The sequence below is a fragment of the Gastrolobium bilobum genome, unplaced genomic scaffold (assembly GCF_033153095.1).
Source record: "Gastrolobium bilobum isolate Gb01-03AN ecotype WA unplaced genomic scaffold, APGP_CSIRO_Gbil_v1 utg7600, whole genome shotgun sequence".
In the NCBI taxonomy this organism is placed as follows: Eukaryota; Viridiplantae; Streptophyta; class Magnoliopsida; order Fabales; family Fabaceae; genus Gastrolobium; species Gastrolobium bilobum.
In genome coordinates, this window is record NW_026897674.1 from 668,638 (window position 1) to 690,328 (window position 21,691).

At 33.1% G+C, this 21,691-nt stretch overlaps 2 protein-coding genes across 3 annotated transcripts; one reads left to right on the plus strand and one right to left on the minus strand.

Annotated features, from left to right (window-relative positions):
* Positions 1-785: 785 nt before the first annotated feature.
* On the minus strand, positions 786-2,432 carry LOC133309221 (uncharacterized). The gene is made up of 2 exons (XM_061509979.1): positions 2,053-2,432; positions 786-954 (listed from the first exon to the last, which is right to left on the minus strand). Exon 1 carries the CDS (start codon positions 2,343-2,345, stop codon positions 2,058-2,060), a length of 288 nt encoding a protein of 95 aa, XP_061365963.1. The 5' UTR covers positions 2,346-2,432; the 3' UTR covers positions 786-954; positions 2,053-2,057.
* An 11,149-nt stretch (positions 2,433-13,581) lies between these two features.
* Positions 13,582-20,953, plus strand: LOC133309191 (probable galacturonosyltransferase 14). 2 transcript variants are annotated; one of them, XM_061509933.1, is made up of 7 exons: positions 13,582-14,210; positions 14,922-14,977; positions 15,069-15,224; positions 18,107-18,428; positions 18,528-18,697; positions 19,405-19,707; positions 20,038-20,953. In XM_061509933.1, the coding sequence occupies exons 1-7, from the start codon at positions 13,997-13,999 to the stop codon at positions 20,317-20,319; spliced, it is 1,503 nt and encodes a 500-aa protein (XP_061365917.1). In that variant the 5' UTR covers positions 13,582-13,996; the 3' UTR covers positions 20,320-20,953. The 2 variants fall into 2 exon arrangements, with proteins under 2 accessions (XP_061365917.1, XP_061365916.1); XM_061509932.1 differs by having other exon boundaries at positions 18,107-18,697.
* Positions 20,954-21,691: the final 738 nt, after the last annotated feature.

The following is a 21,691-nucleotide window of genomic DNA, read 5'->3' on the forward strand; positions in this document are numbered from 1 at the left end:
GAGAAAATTACGAGAATTAAGAAGGAACCAAGATTATTACCTAATATGACTATCTGCGATCTTTGAAGAAACACTAAGTCCCATGGTCATACTATGTTCTTTTGCGAAAAAAGATTGTCCTAAAGTGTTGCTAATGATGTAGCAAAAGAATACCGTTGCCAATGCTCTGCCATGCTTAAAATTCTTCAGTGTGTAGACTTCCCAGCCTATCAACCATAAAATTCTTCACTCGAAATGTTTTTTATATCACTGTGTGACATTTTACTTTTACTACACATATATTTGCAGATAAAATGTGCTAATTTGTGAATTATATGATATTGATGGATATTCTGGTTTAGAGTATTTGCAATTGCAATCCCCATTTACAGGGTTGGCACGGGAAAGAGGGAATCACGGTCCACGATTTCTGCTTTGATTTTCCTTGTCACAATCTCACAATCACATGATATCTTCTCGATAAGAACTACACTCTCCACCCAAAAGATATATATTACTTGCTTCATTTAAGTTGAATGGAATGTGGAAATCTTAGAGTGATATTCCTTGTTCAATGTAAACGACAAACCAGAATAATCCAGCCTTATCAACAGAGCAAATAAATCAACATCATCAAATTATTATGGTGAAGGAGAACATCATCATCATCATCTCAAAAATTAAATAAAATTGCCGAGTTTACAGACAGACCAACTAAATTATTCTAACAACTTAACACCTGTTTTGCATTCATTATTAGGGAGTGCCACTCAATTTTTAAAAACACATACATAAACTTGTCCTCCAAAAAAAGAGTGTCGGATGATAAAGAGCAATTATTGCTTTCCTAGAGAAAGTTGAGACCTCAAAAGATTTGCACTTCGTCGCCAGTTCCATAACAGATGAATGCGGAGTAAGGAAACACAAATTTCTAATTTGTCCTCTCAACAGAACAATAAGAGTCATACTCAACACCTGCGGTAATTCCAATCATTAAGGAGTTAATAAAGCCTCATACTAGCAAATTGAAAAGCACATATGATGCAGAAGCAATTTGTCAAATGAACATTAACTTACTGTTCATATTACGCTAACAGCACTTTACCTAACTTCCGTCATTATAGAGTTCTGGGAACTTCTTTATAACAAGAGGAGTTTTATCCTATAAAAAGGGATCTAATTCTAATATCGTTATAACGTTTCCTTACATTTTCCATGGTTTTGCAGACCAAAAAACCAGCCCCACTTAACCTGTTTTCAATCTCTTTCGTGCACTCTCCTGTATATGATCAAATTATAAAGATGATATTATGCACCACGATAATCAGCCTATGCTATTACTAGCTAGGGAATTGTCACACATGATAATGTTATTAATTCACTTGCAAATATAAGGCATAATAATATGATTATAAGAAGTTTCGACAACTGTATCAGAGCTATCAGCAATATATGGTGGATTAAATTTCAAATGATGTGGAACTTGAGACTTTATTGATATTCTATAGCAAACAGCAATCATGATTACTGTGTGTGCATATGCCACAAGTTTCTGAACCAGGATTCGATGGATATAACACCAAATAGCAATTAAAAAAGAAGTTTCCCTCCTATTATTCAAATACAGAGACAACAGAATGCATCGATAGAATAACATAATTAGGACTACCCATATAAATTAAGCAGGGTTGCAACTTAGGGTATGTATGGATGGTGGAGTTCGAAGTGAAAAGGAATGAAAAGTAAACCCTAAACCCTAAATATTTCATTTTAAATGAATACTCTCACTCCAAAAATAAAATAAGAAATTATCAAGTAATCTTGTAATCATCTCTTACTCAATTTTATAACTCTCTTAATTAAAAATAATAATAAATTCAACCTCCAAACCCCTTTTATCAAACATACCCTAAAAAAGACGTCTTGAGAAAGATAACTGAGTTGCAACTCCAGTTACACACAATAATTAGCCATAAAATAGAAAACCCACGAATTTTTATCTTGTTAGATATCAAGGCATTAATGGGTTTTGAAAAAAAAAAGAGTGAAATTGAAGTGGGAGAGTATAGTTACCGTGATTAAGAGGTCCTTTGTTGAAGGTCCATGATGCTCCGAAGAGGAGGGGCGTAGAGAGAGTAAACAACGGCCTGTCGTTTAGCGACCTCAAGCTGAGACTTGCCGTGAGAGAAGGCTGAGGAAACGGAAGAAGGGTCGGAAAGGGTGGAGTTTTGACGAAACGCATCGATGGTGCGTCGTTTAGTGTATTCCCTGATGTTGTAATCTGGGAACTGGCGAGCGACTCGTAAAAGGGAACGGAATAGAGAACGGATTTCGGCGACGGAAGGAGGTGGAGACGCCCCTGTCATCGCCACAAACACACTCTCTTCTCTTTCACTCTCCCCAATTACAGATACCGTAGCGTAGGTTTAGGTTCAAGGTAACAACAACACACAATAGCCGACACTTTTAGTTTATATTCTGGGTAAATTAAGTTTTATATCCATGTATTAAAATAAAAAAAAAAGTTATTCAATTATGGGGAAATGTTTTAAGAACAGTGGCCAAAGTGTCATTATTGGCAAAAAAAAAAAAAATATCAAAATGTGACATTGTAAATTTTGTCAAAATATGATGTGACATATTTTGCTACACGTGTGCAAATAATTCGCTACACGGTGTAGTGAAATATGTCACATCAGAACCAAAAATGCCACTTGTTAAACAGGGAAAATTTCGCTACACACCATTTCTGACACACGTGGCATTTTTGGTTCTGTGCATTCTGACGCAGCATATTTCGCTATACCGTGTAGCGAATTATTTGCACACATATTTCTCTACACAGTATAGCAAATGTCACGTGATATTTTAACAAAATTTACTGTTGACGTGACGACGTTTTGGTGTTTTTTTTTTTGTCAACCGTGGCACTTTGGCCACTATTCCAATGTTTTATGTATCCGAAATTTTTTATCTGTCAACGGAGAGAAAAACGAGATAGGTTCATTAGTTATCATGTTCTCTTTCTTTATAGATTTTTCTCTCTTATTTTTCTTTACGTAACATATAAAAAATTTACCACAAATACAGAAAATATTTTCCTTTCAATTATTTATATTTAAGGTTTGACATTTTTTTTTATGTTATAGGATATAAAATTATTTTCCACGCATCCATATAAAAAGAAGAGAGAAAAAAAAAAGTATGGATTATTTTTATATGTGTAAAATATAATTTTATTTCCTATAATATAAATGGGATTTGCGTTGATCTTGATTCCTGCACCAAGAAAAAAGAAAAACTTTCTACAAATATAACATTTTGTGGGGCTCACATTTTTTGAAGCAAAATTAAAAAATTAGGTGCGGAAAACGAATTTCTATAACATGACAAACTCACTTTTGCTCCAACATAATTTTTATAAAACTCAATATAAATGTAAAAGATATTCAATCCTTATATTTACTATTTAATTATTAATCATATGAGTCCCGTTTAACTTTATTTTTAGTAAAAAAAATACATATTACAGGAGTACTATTGAAAATAAAAGAAAGTTATAATTACAACCAAAATGTTTTACAACCTTTTTTCTTACTGTTAGATTAGCTCTTGATTGACAGGTTACAAATTTTTTTCAAAGTAATGGACTCTACAATTTTATTTTTGTTTCATGCAACGTGAGTTTAATAGATCTCTTAATAATCTATTCATTCTTGTACATAATGTTTCGAGTTGATTCCCAAACAAAAAAATTTTTAACGGATGTTTGGTAGATTAAAAAAAAAATTATCTGAAAATCTCGATTTTCAAAAATACAATAAAAATATTTAATTTACGATAATATTTAATAATTAAAATTTTAAAAAAATTTAATTTCCGGATAATCTTAAAAAATACCGAGTAACAAACCTTACGTCTCTGAGGAGAAAATGTTATCAAATAGGTCCCTGCAGCCATTAAAGGAAGCTGTAACACGGTGTAAGACTTTGCGTAGGTGACACTGACCGAGTGACATGACAATTTTATTATTGATTTTGGATATTTTAGGTGTCATCCATCTTTGTCCTTGAAATTCCTTAGTGTACAGTGGTCCACTGTCCTTTGTGCAGTGCGAGGAGCAGAGTGATGACCATGAATGAAGGTGGAAATGGAGGTTGTAACATGTCTGATGAGCTTCGGTCAAAAGAATATGGTAACTATCTTACTGCAGTTGTGAACTACACCTTTAGAACCCCACAGAATCCTGGGTGGAGGTTTTGAAGATGATCAAATTACAGAGTAAATTCATGCATTTAACTAGTGAGATTTATGAAATATGGTGTGATTACTTGTGTTAATAGGATGTATGGAACTGTGGTTTCTTCCAATTGTTGGATGAACCCATTTCTCATTGCAAGTGAGATGATTCAAGACCAATAGAGATTATTGGACAACTTACGAAAGTAATGTAAAAAAGAATGATTCAAAATTTAAATATTTTATTAAAATAATACAATGAGATATGTATTATATATAAAAAAATTAAAAAATTATGTTACGGGAACATAAATCTTTTTTTCTATGTATACATGGAAAATAACATCAGTTTTTTTTTAAAAAAAAAAAACTACTATGGACTCCATAGACATTGTGTCTGCAGGAATTTGGGAGTCTGACGTTACGAAACATAAACCCCTTAAATGTATGTGTGTTAATAATAATACACAGGAAGATATTTGATTGGTGCATGAACGAATATATATTGCCACGTGAGGGCGTTGCTAAGTCAGACTCTTTGACCACTTTAGTACTGTTTGGGATTAAATATACGAAATTGGTATCTCAACAGGAGAAATTACGGTATGGGGTCATTAAGTGCCGCGGGGAGATCCCAGCGTGTCCAAAAGACGCCACCCCTTCCCCACGGAACTCTTGTTAAATTTTTTTGTTTTTTATTCGGATAGAGTGCCGCTCACTGCCCCCCACGACACTCAATAAAAATTTTTTTATTTAAATAAGTACCGCATGGACCCCCTACGGCATTAATTAAAATAATTTTTTTGAGTGCCGCAGAATCCCCCCTACGGTACTAATAAGTCCGTACGTTTTTAATTAAGTGTGTAATAACTTTTTTTTTTTAAACCCCCAATTTCAATTACTTCACCTTTTTTATATTTTCATGCTTTTTTTCCCTATTCATGATTTCTAGGTGCGTCGTGTGTGGCATTTATATTTACCCAATTTGCAAATAGGGTTTGGTTTTTGCTTAGAGGCTTCACCTTCCCCTCTCCTTCGAATGGAAAAAATTAATAGATGAAGCTGCTGAGTTTTTAAAATCGATAAAAATTTCACCTTTTCCTCTCAACTTCTGCTAATGTGATCTACTCGTCGAAGTGAAAGCGAAGCTGAGTTTGAAAGGAAAAGGAGCACAGAGGAGCAGGAGCCAGAATCGAGTGGGTCTCCGATCGGAGGACAAAGGGAGCACTCATTCCTTCGTCCACCTTCGCCGTGAACCACCAACAGACCGTCAACCACCTTTGCCGTTCATCGGAGCCACCTGTAGAGCAGTGAGTTTCTTTCGCAGAAGAATCACAGGTACTGCTCACTTTGAGATGTTACTCTTCTTGAGTTTGAAGTTGAAAAGTAATTTGCTTTATATATTTTTCTTCCTAGATCTACAAGTATATGTAACAATCATTTTTGTGTATTTTCAAAATATTTTTTGTGTGTGGACTGGATCTTGTTTGATTTTGAATTAGTAAACATAATTATTTTTCCTTAGGTGCTATATTTGTTTTCCGATTTCGTTTAAAATTTATGTGTATCACATAAAGTACATTCTTGATTAAAATACTTTATTTATGGTTATGGTATCAATTTCATGAATCAAATTTTTGGGCTGTAGCTTTAATGGGAACTGTAAGAATCAAAATAAGGATCAAATTTTTGGGCTGGAGCTTTAATGGGAAGTGTAGCTTTAATCTAAACTCAAAATTGGAATATTCAATCTCCATGCGTATACAATTCCATAATGATTTAGGAGATTTTTGTGTATACTGGAATGGCCTAAGAGGAATATGACTTAGTTAGATGCAGCGTTTATCTATTTAAGTTCTGGTGGTGTAGTGAATGGCTTAGTACTGTTCCAAATTGAAGCATAAGGATTATTTTTGTTGCCCTTTATTTTATTGTGGTTTTTGGTGCTGATAGATAATATTCTAGTGTGGTGCCATTTTAAGTTTGAGACTCCTGAACTAGATGGAATTATATAGTTGGGAGTGCGTTTCTGTTTTATTTCTGTATGTGACTTTTATTTAGACAACTTCATATTTCCTTGCATTTCGTTTATGTTATGTGCCCTTTGGTAATCAACCATGTATCTTCCCCCAACATATATGATTATATAGATTAAATTATTTTAGTTTTGGTAATCATTCTTTTAATATAGGATGACAAATTATGAAGCCCATCACTTCATTTTAAGCTATCTTTTATGAAATGTAGTATGTAATAGCCTTTCTTTATGTATTGTAGATAAATCAAAACATCCTCCAGAAGTAGCAATATACCTTTATTCCTCAAAAGAAAGTATCAACTAGCATTCTGAGTTCTCAACCGTTATTTATGTATTGCATTATTTATATGCATATTTATCAATTTCTCGAGACAAAGAAGTTTTATACTAAAATTTTGCAGACCCTTTCTCATTATGATTTCATGATGGAAAAAAAACGAAAAACAAAAATCAACATCGTGTGCCATATAGTTTTAGATGTGCAGCGGTCAAAGCCATATCTTCTTCATAAGCTTTAGGGATAAAAGGTATAGACCCAATCTTAAAAGAATCACGGGACTGATCTTAAATCAAACGTAGTTAACTGAGGCTATCTTTTGTGACTTTGTCTGAATCATTACCTTGTTGCCCATGTGACTACCGTCTTTCCCATTAAACTTTAATAATGTCATTTGTTTACTGTGATTGCAGGATTATACCTCTACACAGTTACAGAGCGTAAGCTTTTGGTGGATACTTCAAGAGGAGAAACATTACACATCAATGTAAGAGATCAACATAAAATATATTTTATTAATACTTATATATTTTATTATCTAATTACACATCAACATAAAATATATTTTATTAAGTAAAATTTCTATATATTAATTATACAACATGACTATGTTAGGATATCACAAAATAATTTATAGCAATCTAAACCAAAAAAATAAATAAATTATAAACAATTCATTATTATTCTAAATTATATTATTAATACTTATTATGTCAAAAACCCTAAATATAATTAATTTCTTTCAAATCTCTATATATTATTAATTATACACATCTTATTAGGATAACACAAAATAATTAATTTCAAAATTTATAACAACTATTTCTAATTAAAAGAAATCCTAAACATTTTTACAAATTAATTAAATTAAATCAGATAACCAAAAAAAAATTAAATCATAAAAATATAAAGTATCATATTAAACACTACTTTCCAAAGACAACTATATAAATATAATTAATTGCAATTGCTTGTGTTAGTAAAAAAACTACTGGCGTATTACATTACAAAAAAAATAAGAAACACCAATGTAATATTGTGTGTCAAATATCTAACTAAAATAAGTAAAAAAAGTTAAATGATTTAAATTGATAGAAGTAACGTTGATTCTTACTTGCCTCCGTGGTTTTCCTTTGTAAGAGAGCTTTCAATGCATTTGTTGCAATGGGTGTGCTCTGCAAAACAACAAATCCAAGGAAGGCTGCAAATGGCAAAAAAGAGAGATAGAGAAAAATGTAGATCTGGCTGGATTTTTACTATAAATAAGCGATCACAGAGATGAAAAAAGTAAGATAAGGTTGGGGGATCAACGGTAGGGGATATGCCACTTGGGGCCTGCTGTCAGAGTTCCAAGGGGGGGGCCGCGCGGCACTCTAAAATGGATATAAAAAAATACAATATTAGTTTAAGCGGGGATGGCCGGCACTTTATAAAAAATAACAATAACAAAATAGTATCAATTCCGTTGGGGGGTGTGGGCGGCACTCATAAAATATTATTATTGAGTGCCGATGGGGGCTGCGGGCGGCACTATGTCCGAAAAAAAATAAAAAAATTCACGCAAAAGTGCCGCTGGGAGGGGGGGCGTCATTTAGAGTCTCTGGGTACTCCCACGGCACTCAAAGACCCCAAACCGTAATTTATCTCTACCGAATACCAATGTCGTAATTTTAAATAATAAAAACACCGTACCCGTCAAACACCCTGCTAAGTCATGTATGATAGGCGCATATTCACTTATGTGCAAGTCATACATCTCTTTTATACACATCTAATTATATTATTTTAATAAAATATTGGATTTTGAATCAATACAATAAAAGATTCTGTCTTTACACCGAACGGTTTAAAAAAAATCGAGAAAATAAGTTTGAACATACTAGTCCATGGCATGGTTTCATGGAGTGTAAGTGTGTAACAACTGTGTTGTTTGTGGCTGTGTGTATTTGAAAAGGACATTGAGTTTGAAGCTTCCTAGAGGTGCATTTTCAATGTAAAGTTTGTGTCATGGGAGGGTTAAAAAGGATGATTTAATTGTTGATTTGTTCACGGTAGTATTATTGAAATGCACTTATAAATGAATGAAACTTCTGTTGTTTGGCACAAATGTAGATTGTTATGATACCTAATAGTAACTTGAGTAATTGTTTAACATAATGTATAGTAACGTGTGACTTTGTTTAGCATAATTAAAATCTCAAAATTATTCAAGTACAAGTCCAAAACAACCATAGATTGATACTTGTTTATATATATATATATATATATATATATATATATATATGGTAAAATTATTTCTACAGCCGTTTTACGTACAGCAACGACAAGTGTATGGTTATGATTCTCCACATTTAATGCTTTCATCATTTGTATGGTTACGATTCCCTGTATTTAATGTTTTCAAGTATATATATGGCAAGTATTTAATTGCTGCACTTACAACAACTGCAGAAATGTAAACCCATATATATATTTATAGGAAATGTTATATTTACAAACTTTTTGTTTACAAACTCTTACAAATTACACTAAGGAGGTGTTTGATACCCAGATTCTTTTTGGATTCCTTGAAAAGCTGAATCTTGAGAATTGGAAGACCACGTTTGGTAGCAAAAATATTACACTTTTTCGAGAAACAACGTTGCTCGATTTTTGCAGTTCATGTATGAAAAGTGGTACTAATATCTCCATCCAGAAGTTGGAATAGTGGTTTGTCCGGGAAGTAAAATAGGACCAAAATGTTGTGGAGAATAATAACCCTACTTTTTGGTAGCAAATGGACTTCATCTACTGTTTATCGTCAAATGATTACGATAATAAATATTGAATGTTTAACGTTGAATATAATATAATATTAAAAAGTAAAAGTAGGGTTATTTTCGTAAAATAACCTCATATTCTCATTAATATTTCACAATCAACCAAACACACACTCAGTAAAATAAACCACAAAATTTCGAGAAAATTTGGCTATACCAAATAACTTTTTAGTAACATTCCAACAAAATACATTTCCTATTATATTCCAGTAATCTATTGTTCCCATATAAATAAATATTTCTCTTCTATCAAACGCCCCCTAAGTATGACTGGTCATACTTCAATCAAGAGTGTATGACCGATCATACTTATTGTAATTTGTAAAAAAAATTTGTAAATGGATCATTCCCCTATATATATATATATGGTTTTAATTTTCTCATATAATAGGAAAAAAAAATTCATACTATAAACACATCTTATGTGGGCTCACATTTATTAAATAAAAAAACACAAAAATAAAATACTGCACAAAAATAAAATGTTAGAGAGTGTTTGGTTGAGATTGATCGAGGAGTGAGAAATGGGCATCTAAGCTTACCATGTTTAGTTGAAGGTTTTTTCAAACTTACCCACCTAAATCAGTTTCCTACATAACCAAGTTGCATATGTTTTGTGTTCATTTAGCCGGCGAAATTTATCCCATGGCAGTGTGATATTGTAGAAAAGCCGCCTAATTGCTCAGACTGGATTCTATACAAAGACGAGCGTACCCTCACTTTGCCCCCTACCAAATCGACTTTGTTGACTTTGTTAGGGTGGTCACTTTCCAAAAGAGCAAGACTTGGAAGCTTATCAGTACGGGGGAAAACAAGTGACAAGTCTTGTATCTGTTTTGGAAGCTTCTTTTTCTTCCAATAGTCTGGATGAAAGCTCAGATAAATTGCAACCGACTACAGTGAGGATGAAGTGCCACAACTTCTAATTTATAGGTTTTTTCTTAATGAACTGGACACTATGGCGGACGATGCTATGTGGACAGATTTTAATGGCTTTGTGGGTTGTGAGGATTCTAAACACGAGGTGCTCCTTTTGCTCACCGGAAACCTCGACAAATCTTTGGCCGTTTGTGTTAGATTTGTCGTTTTTTTTTTATTTGGAGCTTGGCAAAGGATACCTCCTCTTTAACGGGTTAAGGGCAGCATTTGAAAAAAATTTAAATACAGGGTTATATTTGTGATATCAATTATTTTTCCCATCTATATTTTACCTACACCCAAACATAGACTTCATAAAAGTTACTTAATTTTCCCATCAAAATTTTATCAAACCAAACAACTTTTTTTACATTTTCCTACCAAACTCACATTCCAACCATTTTCCTATTCATCACATTTTTTTATTATTCATAAAAAAATTTCTTCAACCAAACGGCCCGATTAAAAATTATTTTGCCATGACATGAAAAGTTTGTCATAAGACATAGACACGTGGTCCAAAATATGTGTAATGAGCATATGGGGCCACGGGGGAATAACAAAATACAAGAGATTACATCCTTTACCAATCAGAACACCTAACAAAAAAGGAAGTACAAAAATAAAAAACAAAAAACAAAAAACAATAAGTGTTGTATAATTCTCTAAAAGCAAAATAAATTCTCTTCTCTCTAAGGTTTTTAATACTCAATGAATTTTTTTAATATTATTTAATTCTGTTAAAAGGTATGCATTACAGAAAGCTTATTTACAACTCAAAAATAATAATTTTGAATAAATCTTAATTAAATATAAAATTCTGAATGAATTATAATTAAATACCTGAAATATGAAATCCTAATCAAATCAAATTGAATAAAAATCTTAATATAATTTTACTTTCTTAAGAACATACACTTTATTAAAGATAAAATCTATAAAATAATAACATATTTCTTAAATAAGAAAAGATTCTAAATTTTTTAAAAATAATAAATAATCTTTAAATAATATACTAATCGTTAAATATGTTTCTCTATTCCGTATTTTCTTTGAATTGGTTTCTAACTTCTTATGATGTAAGTTTGCTTAGTTGTTTTGTAGCCATAAGCTTCGTTCATTCATTAATTTTTGTTGAAAACGATAAAATTTTAAATTTTATGTGTATAAATTTTTAAATAATGATTACTGAAATTTTTTCCAATATATTGCAGCATGCCTACTTCTACAATTTTTCAGTTAGGTGAAAAAATTGAAATAGTCCTGAACTGTTAGCATGTGTTTGCTATTCCTTTTCAACAAATCTCTTCACCTCATGATGGTAATCATTTATCAATTTGTTTCCTTTTTTATTCATAATGTTTGCCGGTGCCATTAGCTTGTAATATAGTGCGTTGTATTTGCACATTAATATCTTATTATGTTACCTGTATTCTTCCACGTGGGTAGGGAGTGAGAACATTAGATCTTTGAGACAATCTTTAGACCAATCAATCTTTACCTGTCTTCTTTTCTTCTTTGCTTAAAATGGCTGAAGAACCATATATCCTGAAACATAAAATGGGCCTACTATATCTTGGTAATTCATGCATCCAGTGTTAACTAGTCAAGAAATACCACAATTCTCGATGTTTCAAATTCAACTTTTATTACTTCTACTGTTTGGCAGAGAAGAATTTTTTTAGAGTAAATACTCATTTTGATCCCTAACAAAAAATGCGGTTTTCTCTTTAGTCTCTTACAAAAAAAAATTAGTCACTAGGTCCCTAACAAATTTAAAGTGGACCCATTTAGTTGAAATCATGGTCCCTCACAATTTCAAAAAAGACCCATATTAGTCCCTCAAAAGGACTAAAATGGGTCCATTTTAAATTTGTTAGTTGTTAGGAACCAACTGACTAATTTTTTTTGTAAGGGACTAAAGTGGAGACCGTAATTTTTGTTAAGGAACCAAAAAGGTATTTACTCTTTTTTTTATCAGAAAAGTTTAATTATTAGGGAAATAATAGGAAAGTCACTTTGATGGAAAAATTTAAAAAAAAAAATATTTGGTTGGCCGAAATATTATCGAAAAAAATTATTTAAATTTACAAAATTTATATTTGGGAGGAACTTCTCACCTGTTTTTCCACTTCTCTAATTATCTCAAAATACCATATTTAAAGTGGTATTTTGTAACAGTGAATTTCATCCAAAAAGCAACACCAAAGTCGTTTCCTAACCTTTATATTTGCTTAGTATTTTTTTTTCAAAAACTTGAACTAAACATGATATTTTCCGATACCTATCCACACTTTTTCATCAAATTCAAGATAAAACTTGTACGAAAGACACCCTTGCAAGTTGTAACCTCTCATAAAACACCTGCAAGTTCATGCACAGTACAACTACTTCTTGCAACATTCTGATCAAACTATAATTACTCTCAATTTCTAATTGGTGTAACTACTTCTTGCAGCATTCTGATCAAACTATAACTATTAACTTTTACTAATTGGTGCAAAAACTATTTATTAAAACTTCAATCCGCGAAAACCCATACTTTTCCCTTATACCAACGCATCCTCACAAGGATCGGAAGAGGCTAAATAATTTTCCCACCATACCCTTTCTCCCTTTATTTACGTATTCTTATTATGCTGCATTTTATCTTACCTCATAGATGAAAAGTAGCCTAAACTTTGGAATATATGTGACCTATGCAGCACCTATATACCGTTTTTATATTCCTTTGATATCGTTTTCTGTATATGGATACTCATGTTTTACCAAATCCTTATTTTCTAGTTCTAGTATTATTACATTACGTGCACTAGAGCTTTTGAACGTCATAGTTCAAAAATAGCACTCCATTTTTTCATAATCCCAATGTTAACATTGCCCTACTTTTTTTCTTTCCATCCTCTTACACAATGCCTCACACTAACACAAAAATGATGAAATATTAACTAAAATTAACCACCACTTTCCATATAATGCTATCCACATAATCCTTTTAAGCCTTGCCCATAAACATAGGAAACATCTAAATTTAGCTCCTAGATTAGGCTCTCACTCCCTAATCTCAAGGTCAAACACCCACCACATTTTTCTCTCCCTTACCCTCTCTCTCTCTCTCTCTCTAAGCCCAACACGGTTTTGAGTTTTGACTCGTACAAGGTCTTCACTTTTTTTTTTTTGTCATAATTTATTTTTTCCGGGAAAACGAAATTATAGATCGGACCAATTAGAACGCTCCGCACAAACAGAGAAAAAAAAAAGCTAAACAAAAACAATCAGCAAAACAAAACAAAAAAACAGGTTCAGATTTTCTCTCTCTTCTCTCGCTCTCTCTCTTGATCCATGGGAGAGGAACTTCAACTTCAACTTCAACTTCAACAGCAACATTAACATCAAGCTTTAAGCTTTAACCCAACCCAGAAGAAACTCGATTGATATTATCAATCTGGTGATCGATTAAGCCACACCCCATTTGGTGGAAGAACCCAATGCGGTCTTGCAGAAGACCCCAGAAGAAGAAAAACACGAGATTTTCAGATTCGAGCAGGACCCAGATTCGCATCCGATCCGAATTCCACTACTATTACTGGTCCCAATCGATTGGTGGGATCTGAATCTGATGGTGTGCGTTTTGAGGCCATGGGTTTTGTTGTTGTTGTCGTTTTTGAGTTGGTCTTCTGCTAGGGTTGTTGTGGTGGTGGTGGGGCTGCATATGCATAAACGACGATGCAGCTTCACTTCTCGCCTAGCATGAGAAGCATCACTATATCGAGCAGCAACAATGGGTTTATTGACTTGATGAAGATCAAGGTAGCAGCTCGCCACATTTCCTATCGAACCCTCTTCCACACCATCCTCATCCTCGCTTTCTTGTTACCCTTTGTCTTCATTCTCACCGCTCTTGTTACCCTTGAAGGTGTCAACAAGTGCTCCTCATTTGGTACTACTCTATTATCTATCAATACTTTTCTTACCTTACCCTCTCAATTTTATTTATTTATTTAATTATTTGTTTGTTTCAAGGTAGATCTTGATTTGAAAAATGGATCAAAATATGATTTTTTTTACATATTTTTTATTTGTTTCAAGGCCTGGAAGTATTTTAGTGCAATTATAAATGATTTTCCTGATGAAAGTTTTGTAGCTACTGGCTTAGTATATATACCCCTTCATTTTTGGGTCTTTAGTGTGACTGGGTAATTTTGAGTGTTTCATTTGCATGGGTTTTGACTGCACTTGAACTTAAAAATTAGTGATGGAGATGTTTTTTGTGACATGTATTGCTGAAATTTGTAAGCTGTTGAATCTTTCATGTGAGGAAGAAATGAATACTTTCCTCATGTTTTTATCAAGAAAACTATTTCGTGTTATTATGAATTAATAAAGAAAAGCATTATGGGCCAATGTTTGTTGTTTTGTAGGTCCCTGTCTAAACAAAGCTGGGTTCTGCTGTTTTCAGTTTGTTGAGTTGATAATGAAAGTTATGATTTATCGATTTCTGTCTTTCTGAAACATCAGCATTCAGCTGTTTGTAGCTTGCTATTTTATGTTACTTAGATTAGGTTCGGAAAATTCATTGTTTTGTGCCTTATTTATGTCTCACCTTGTGCCTGTTTTAGACCCTTGATTGATTCGTTGTTATGTGCTCCAGATTGTTTAGGCAGGCGGTTGGGACCGAGGCTTCTTGGTAGGGGTGACGATTCAGGGGTAAATACTTTTTGTATCATATCCAATAAAATTTTGGTGTAAAACTATTATCTGAACCCTTGTGGTGATGATGACATTGATGGTACTGCAGAGACTGGTTAGAGATTTTTACAACATCCTCAACGAAGTGAAGACTGCAGAAATTCCAGCCGATCTAAAGCTGCCAGATTCTTTCGATCAACTGGTTTCTGATATGAAGAACAATCAATGCGATGCGAAAACATTTGCATTCATGCTAAGGGGAATGGTAAGTTGATTGTTACAGTTAACATAAAGTTTGTTTGTTTCTTGGCTAATTGGTATTTGGTATTGAGTAGGGAAAGGGTTGTCTGAAACTGAATTCTGTTGATGTTTCTTGTAGCATATCGCTTACAAGGAAGACACATATGTTATCAGTACATCTGTGCTCACTGAGATTTGAACATTAAAAGGTTGAGGTTGGGATAACTAATGCACTGTGTAAGTTTGAATTTTGACTAGGACAACTTAGATAATGAAGACACAATAATCTGTATAGAGATACAATGATTCAGTTCATGACATCTCTAGATGAATATTAATGTCTATGGTTTTGGTTCTGTAAATCAGATGGAAGTCCCTGCTAAGCATGACTCTGTGTTGTTATGGTAGCATTGTACCAACTCTGTTGTATTGTATGGACTTCTGCTTGTATCATTATTAAAATGTGTAGGATTTGACTGTAATTTTGGTTCATCTACAACTAATATCTACGAAAGGATTTATTTTCTTAAGCACAGTTTCATTTTATGTGTATAGAGAGATTTGAAAGCACTTCTGAAATTACTTAGAGCCTGTTTGATTTGTTCTGCTTTTTTTGTTCTTAAAACTATTTTGTAGAGTAGTCAATGAAATTGGTGTTTTCTGTGATTTTTTTTAAAAATTAATAATCAAAACACAAAACAAAAACAACTGAAATATGTTATCTAAATTTGATTCTAAAAACTAAAAAGCAGATATTATTTTTACAAAACAGACATTATCAAATAAGTTTTTTTGTTGTGAAAATCAAAAAAATGTTTTTGAAAATAGAATTCAAACAGGCCCTTAGTCTCTATGTTTAGTTGTATATGTTTTATTTACTTGTTGCATGGAGAAAGGTTATCTTGCTTATGATTATGTTGTTGCAAACTTTGATGCTGCAACCTCATAAAGAAGTCAGTTAAGATTAAGAATACTTGACAAAGATTATTTAGATTGATTTTACCATAGATATATACCAGTCACTTATCTTCTATGACTGTCAGTTAATAAATTCACTTGAATTTAGCTTGATATCACTATACAGATAAGTAGATGATCATGGTTGTGCTTAGTTTCAGTTTTCCAATACCGGTTGTTAAAGAAACTGGATATAGTTTCTTATATGTACTGCAATAAATGATTCTGTTGTTTATACTGGTAGTGTGTACTGTGTATTGTATTGGATATTGAAGTGTTTGCCAAACAATCGTAATATTATTAGAATTACTTATTAGATGGCTAAACTACTATGGTTGTTTCACTTTTCTAAAATTTCGTTTGTTATATAATTCAGGAATGTTAAAGAGAACTTTCACTCTATTAAATAAGAATTCTATCAGTTATGAACTTTTTCACATAGATAGATGGCAATAATAAATTACATCAATTACAAGTACAATGTTCTTTGTTCAAAACTGCTCATATTTAGTTATATCTGGCACATCTTTTAGCTTTTCTCTTTTTGCTTTTACTTGATAAAGGGAAAACCCCAGTGCACAAGGCTCCCTAACTTTGCGAGGTAGGGGTGAGGGTTGATTGTGCGCAGCCTTATCTTTGTATTTTTCCAAAGCTAACATCATGTGTTTCATTTATTTTTTATTAAAGAATAAATTTATTTAGATGAAGTGAAGAAATTGCAATGAATTTTGGAGGATAAGGAATTCTCGTTAACACATGCAAAACACGAAACAACAAAGAAAAAAGAGAAGAATGGACAAAGTTATCCAATCCTTCAACGTATCTGTTAGGGAAGCCCCCTTAAAAAGATCATGTACTACAGACCAAATGGAATCAGTGAAGATATGAGAGTTATGCTCCACTCACATTCACCAATGTGTAGCGTAGATTGCACACTGCTACAAAAATTTAGCCTCTTTACTTCTTCCAAATCCATTAAACCTAATCATCAAAAATTGTTCCAAGGCCTTAGGCCATGCTCAGCAGAAGAACAATTAAGAACAGATGAGGAATTGATTCTGAGCAAGCAGCAGGGGATAAGAGCCTTATGTGGCATCTGAACCTGCAACATTCTTTGTTAGTATTCGTTCTATTAAGCACCGCAGTCTAAATAAATGACTTGACTTTAAGAGGGAATTTCGGACTTCAAAGGGGTTTATCATGATGAAAAGTAGCTCTGTTCAATGAACTATTAGTAATTGGAAAAAAAGATTTGTGAAGGTTCAAAGAGACCAATGCCTTTTATCTGCATTAGGTGGCAAATGAATAGGTGCTAGGAGGCCCTAAAAGAGATTCCAATTCGGGAAATTCCCTATCATTTTTAGTAATGGAAAAAGTTAAAATTCCGTTAGACACCTTGTTTCATATTAGGGCTTGTCTTTTTATCATAATATTTTATTTTATTTTTTTCATTTTGGTATATTTGTCACAAGCCTCGTAAAGATTTTTCCTGTTTCCTTTTCTAGCGTATGAAGGTGCTCAGTTTTATGTTTGTTTGTCTCGATATTTAGGGTTTTATTTTTATTCTCTTCCTTTCTTTGTTTAAATGTTTGTTACATTTGAATCCTGAATTTCTATTTATTTGCAGTTGGTGGTACTTTGAGGTCTTCATAATCTTTTAAAAAAAGTATAGTTAGTAGTACTTTGTCATCATCATTATCATTATGATTTCAGTTTGCAACCTTAATTACTCATGAAAGATAGCCATTGGTTTTTGCGTCCATAGTAGGACTTTGAGAAATTGTATGAGCGTATGCAAGATTGGTGTGTGAAACTTAGTGTAAATATATTCATATATTGCAATAGCTTAGTCACATTTGTTTATCCTATATATTGCAGTTCTTGCATTAAATATTGTGGAAAATAGTAATTATATTGATCTTTGTTAAAATGCTGTGCTACTTGGGACAGATGGAGAAATTTGAGAGAGAAATCAGAGAGTCTAAATTTGCAGAGCTGATGAATAAACACTTTGCAGCAAGTTCTGTCCCTAAAGAGATTCATTGTCTGTCTTTGCGTTTGACTGATGAATATTCATCAAATGCCCATGCACGCAAACAACTGCCTTCTCCTGAGTTACTTCCTTTGCTGTCTGACAACTCTATCCACCATTTTATTCTGTCAACTGATAACATCTTGGCTGCTTCAGTAGTTGTTACTTCTACTGTCCAGTCATCTCTGAAACCTGAGAAAATAGTATTCCATGTGATCACAGATAAAAAGACTTATGCGGGTATGCACTCATGGTTTGCACTCAATCCTGCCACCCCTGCCGTGGTTGAAATCAAAGGTGTTCACCAGTTTGACTGGTTGACTAGAGAAAATGTTCCAGTACTTGAAGCTGTAGAAAATCAAAATGGGATTAGAAATTACTACCATGGGAATCATGTTGCGGGAGCCAATCTCAGTGATACCAATCCACGTAAATTTGCATCTAAATTGCAGACTAGAAGTCCAAAGTACATATCTTTACTCAACCATCTCCGCATATACATACCAGAGGTAGGTTGGATTCAACAATGATCACTCTTTGTTTACCTTCACATCTCTCTCTCTCTCTCTCTCTCTCTCAAATATTGTTGATACTTTTTAAACCATAATTCATGAAAAAAAAAATTGATTTCTTATATTCTGCATGATTTATTATTATTATTATTATTATTTATATTTTATGTGAATGAAACATAAAGATATGGATGATTTTTTACCTGTCCCTCCAATCTGAATATTTATATGTATTATGGATTGTATGTTTATGAGGCAAAAGTGGCTGTGGGCACCTAATGTCTCTGAATTTTTCACAAAAATATAGTAATTGAAGAGAACATAAAAACCATGTGTTAAAAGATAAGAAATGATCTAGAATTAATTCAAGCATTATATTTGTCCATTTTTCCTAAACCAGTTTTTATGAATTTGTAAAAAAATGAAGGAAGAACATGAACTATGAAATGAATGGAGGAATATTCCCCTCTCCTCTTGTTGCTTGTGCAAGTAGATAAAAATTAATTTTAAATTGTGAAGCATTTGCATTGCTTTCATCAGTAGTCAGCACTTATGTACCAATTATAGCTGAGATTGCTAATTTTAACACTAACATTATGGAGTGGAGAATATTCTTGCTCTTGTTGTCTGTCTTTATTGAAAACATAAATTGAGTTCTCTTTAATATATTTGTGCTGATTTTGTTTGTCATGTTTGTTAAACAGCTTTTCCCAAACCTTGACAAGGTGGTCTTTTTGGATGATGATGTGGTGATTCAGCGTGACTTATCTCCACTTTGGGAAATTGATCTGGAAGGAAAAGTTAATGGAGCTGTGGAAACATGCAGAGGTGAAGATGAGTGGGTAATGTCTAAGCGTTTTAGGAACTACTTCAATTTTTCCCATCCTCTCATTGCAAAGCATTTGGACCCTGATGAGTGTGCGTGGGCTTATGGAATGAATATCTTTGATCTGCGTGCATGGAGACGGACAAATGTAAGGGAGACTTATCATTCCTGGCTGAGAGAGGTAAAAGTCCATGTAAACTCACTTATACAACTTCAGTTTATTGGAATTTTAAATTATTTTTTAATTTTCATTAATTTGAAGTTCATACAAAATCCATGCATTATTATAAATTAATGCTGTTGTACAGCAGCTGATTCAGTAGCTTAAACATCTCTTCTATATATTAATTTCTAAGGTAGTATTATCAGAACACCAGTGACCTCTAGTTTCCTTTTTTATGTTTTGGTCTTTACTGGAATTCCATTCCCCCCTTCTGAAAGAAGAAGGATGGTGGTTGTGTTCAATTTTTCTTTTACCAAAGAATATTTATTGACAGCTTCATTATGGCAGAATCTGAAGTCAAACCTGACTATGTGGAAGCTTGGAACCCTACCTCCTGCTTTGATTGCATTTAAAGGTCATGTTCACCCAATTGATCCCTCTTGGCACATGCTTGGCTTGGGTTATCAGAGCAACACCAATATTGAGAGTGTGAAAAAGGCTGCTGTTATTCACTATAATGGCCAGTCAAAACCGTGGTTGCAAATTGGCTTTGAACATCTTCGGCCATTTTGGACCAAATATGTCAATTATTCAAATGATTTTGTGAGGAACTGTCATATCCTGGAATGAGCACTATGGTTTGTACAACAGTGAATAAGAAAGGGACGAGTAATACAGGTTTCATCTTAATTTTTGTGGGCTTGAGATTTTCTTCAAGATGAATTTGAGAAGGCAAATAGAAAATTGGTTGAGAGGGAAAAGCTATCAAAAATATTGTGGCTGGATTTGCTACATTTTTGCAGACACAGTTACCATCCCTGCATGGCCTTGAGTATCATGAGTCCTTGAGTTGTGACATAGAAACACGTCCTCTATTTTTGGTCGGTGAAAGGATACTATTATTGGTCTTCTATGGGACAAAATATAGCAAAGATTCCATAGTTGAATACTGAAGAATAAACTGAATGCTGGAGATAAAAAGGTCAGGCCTGTTTCATCAATCTAGTTGGTGTTAAGAACACAAGTGCTAGGAAAGTTATTTTGTGAGGTTCCCCCCTCTAGAGCAGCGTTTTACCCATCATTTTTTTTTTAGTTTCTTAATTTTTGTTAGTACCAATTTTTACCTTCACCCACTTTGATTTGATATCATCATGGTGAATTCTAGGAGTAGTTCACGAGATTGCTTTGTTACGGGTCCATTGAATTGGGGAACTGTTTGTAGGATATATATTGTTATTCATTATGTACTATTATCAGACATTGGAAATGTGCAGTAAAATTCTTTTTTCCTCTTCTCTATCCTTGCAATGCCTGGTCATCATTGTTGTTCCCTTTATTTTTGTACCTCTTGCTTTCAAATTTTGTTTACTGAAATATTTCTCCTCCTTCCCCCTGCCAAAGAGATAAAGTGAGCTACAGAGTAAAATGAACAATTTTGGAAAGTAAACTAAATGCAAGTTATATGATAACAGAAGCTTGGCAATGTTTTGGTAGGAAAATTCAAAAGGCAACAATCATATTTAACTAGGTAATGATAAAAAGCGTTTATACTACACTTTTTGATTTACATGGGAGAAGTAAATCACTCTAGGTTGAGGTGTAGATGGCTAGATTTTGTTTGGTTTGAAGTCAACAATAGTGGCTGGTTTTTCACATGCAGCTTTTGAATTTGTCAAGTATTAATCAATTCTCCTTTTTCCGCATGAGTTAAATTTTATTTTCTGTTATTGTGATCTTTCTTTTCATACGACTTTCTTGCTTCTTCTGCACTCATCTGTCAAATGTTTTATATTTAATAGCATAGGATTAATCGGGACAACGACTAAAATGTCACATTATTCACAAAAAATTACCTGAATATCATTGACCAGAAACTTTTTTTTTCCCAAAATGTCATGTCACTTAACTTGCTACAACACCTAGCGAGTTAGGTGTGAACACGTGACAGCAGGTTTATGGCCACGTAACCGCTACACAGTGCAGCGAGATTACGTGGCGGACA